The sequence below is a fragment of the Sinocyclocheilus grahami genome, unplaced genomic scaffold (assembly GCF_001515645.1).
Source record: "Sinocyclocheilus grahami isolate Dianchi unplaced genomic scaffold, SAMN03320097.WGS_v1.1 scaffold3173.1, whole genome shotgun sequence".
Taxonomy (NCBI): Eukaryota; Metazoa; Chordata; class Actinopteri; order Cypriniformes; family Cyprinidae; genus Sinocyclocheilus; species Sinocyclocheilus grahami.
Window position 1 is genome coordinate 20441 of NW_015508334.1, and position 2172 is coordinate 22612.

Sequence of the window (2172 nt, forward strand, 5' to 3'; positions counted from 1 at the left end):
TATGGCTTCATGCAACTTTAAAGTCTTGTTGGTCTCCTCAAAACATCCGAAAATGGGTGAATAAAGGTTTTAAAGTTACTATATCATGCACAACGTTTGGAGAGAGCTATTGTTTTCTTTAAAAAAAAAAAGGGGGAAATGAAAAAAGGGGAACCGGGGCAGGGGGGGGCCGTTCCACCGGGGGGGGAAAGGCGGGGCTATCAAGACCGAGGCAGTGGGGTGCCGTTCACACGTGGAGCGATAGGCGGGGCTATCATTTAACAGCTTGTGATAGGTCTTCACAAGCCTTGAGCTGTCCAATAAAATACGTCTTTTGGGTTGGGCCAAAGAAATCACGCAATCAGATTGTTCCTTTAAGCTTTGAAGATTAGCATAGAGAAGTGAATAAAAACCATGAAAGCGACGAGTAAGGTATTGATTTGTGAAAACAACCTCGTATCAGCATCAATCATGCCTGAACCAGCGAAGTCCGCGCCCAAGAAGGGCTCCAAGAAGGCCGTCACTAAGACCGCAGCGAAGGGAGGAAAGAAGCGCAGAAAGTCCAGGAAGGAGAGCTACGCTATCTACGTGTACAAAGTGCTGAAGCAGGTTCATCCTGACACCGGGATCTCCTCCAAGGCGATGGGCATCATGAACTCTTTCGTTAACGACATCTTCGAGCGCATCGCCGGTGAGTCGTCTCGTCTCGCTCACTACAACAAGCGCTCCACCATCACCTCGAGAGAGATCCAGACCGCCGTGCGTCTGCTGCTGCCCGGAGAGCTGGCCAAACACGCCGTGTCTGAGGGCACCAAGGCCGTCACCAAGTACACCAGCTCCAAGTAGAGCTCCGCTCCAGCTCTCACACAAAGGCTCTTTTAAGAGCCACCCACCTTCTCGTTCAAAGAGTTCCTAATGTTGTAAATATTTTTACTACATTACTGTTGTTAACTTTACTGGGTTGCATTCTATCTTCCATATGCCTTGTGCATATATATATATATTTAACTTATTTGTTTAGTTGTATTTTGTATTTAATCTGTATTTATGTTATTAGTATGCACCCAAGGGTCTGAGAGTAACGCAATTTCAATTCTCTGTGTATGTGCTGTACATGTGGAAGAATTGACAAAGCAGACTTGACTTGAAATACTTAAGCGATCGTGTTAATATTCAGTTTGGTCCACATCAAATTTATTGTGGTGATGCATTTATTTTTTTTCCTCCACCCTATCACTCTTTGCTGTTACACAACTTTCTGCTGCTTGACTTAAGTTAGCCTGCCATCAAATGTAAGCAGCAGTCATCACAATGTTTTAAACACCGTTTCTTCCTGTAAGATACTTTGTGTAGATCACCTTATTCTTTTATTCTTTACTTTGTTAGTTCGGCTTTTGGATTTGGGCAATTGTGTCAGGGCCGGAGTGACTCATTTTAGTTCATGACTGACTATATTAAAATGTAATTAAAATCTCGGTATGTAAGTCTGCAATAGTGCACTGTTCTCCGTAAACTGTTTTAAGTAAATAAGGGACACTCAAAATATTTGCTGTGTACCATAATGTCTGCCTGCAGTTAAAAAGTTCCCAGAAATAATCCCAATCTGTTTGGACATTTTATAAAATGCAATAAAATTAAGAATCTGTGATTTGTTCATTCTCTCTAACTTTTATTTAGTTGACAAAAGTACAAAGAAAAAATGTCCATAGTTTTCATTGACCAACGTAAATGTATTTTGTAAATATGAACACATTTTGATTTTGATGACTGCAACACACTCCAAAAAAGTTTGGACAGAAGCGTGTTTCACACTTTGGTACATCAACAGTTTAGTTGAATTACAATGTTTAATTATTTAGGAAGTTCTGCAAGCAACATTTTTGTCTCGCTTGATACAAGACTCCAGCTGCTCAGCAGTCTGTGATTGTAGTTGTCTGATTCTTCTTTTCATGTGATCGGGTGATTATCCTGGATGGTGACTGAAGTGACTGTGATTAATCCCTGACATCAACAGAGCTCTCCAACTGATTTCTTCAATTCATGGGTTTGGGAATTATTTACACACGAAAGACGCAATGGATTGTTTTGATTTGGGACTCATTTCAATCGTGAGAATCTGCTGTAAATAATGATATGCCATTTCCCACAATCGGAGCATGTTTCATGAAATGATAAGCGTAAAAACCATGAGAA

The 2172-nt window shown here is 41.0% G+C and overlaps 1 protein-coding gene across 1 annotated transcript; it reads left to right on the forward strand.

Annotated features, from left to right (window-relative positions):
• Nucleotides 1-430: 430 nt before the first annotated feature.
• On the forward strand, nt 431-868 carry LOC107576070 (histone H2B). The gene has a single exon (XM_016262337.1). The coding sequence runs from the start codon at nt 451-453 to the stop codon at nt 823-825; it is 375 nt and encodes a 124-aa protein (XP_016117823.1). The 5' UTR covers nt 431-450; the 3' UTR covers nt 826-868.
• Nucleotides 869-2172: the final 1304 nt, after the last annotated feature.

Excerpts from the sequence above, each read along its gene's own strand:
- LOC107576070 (XM_016262337.1), top strand. The coding sequence starts at position 451 with ATGCCTGAACCAGCGAAGTCCGCGCCCAAGAAGGGCTCCAAGAAGGCC.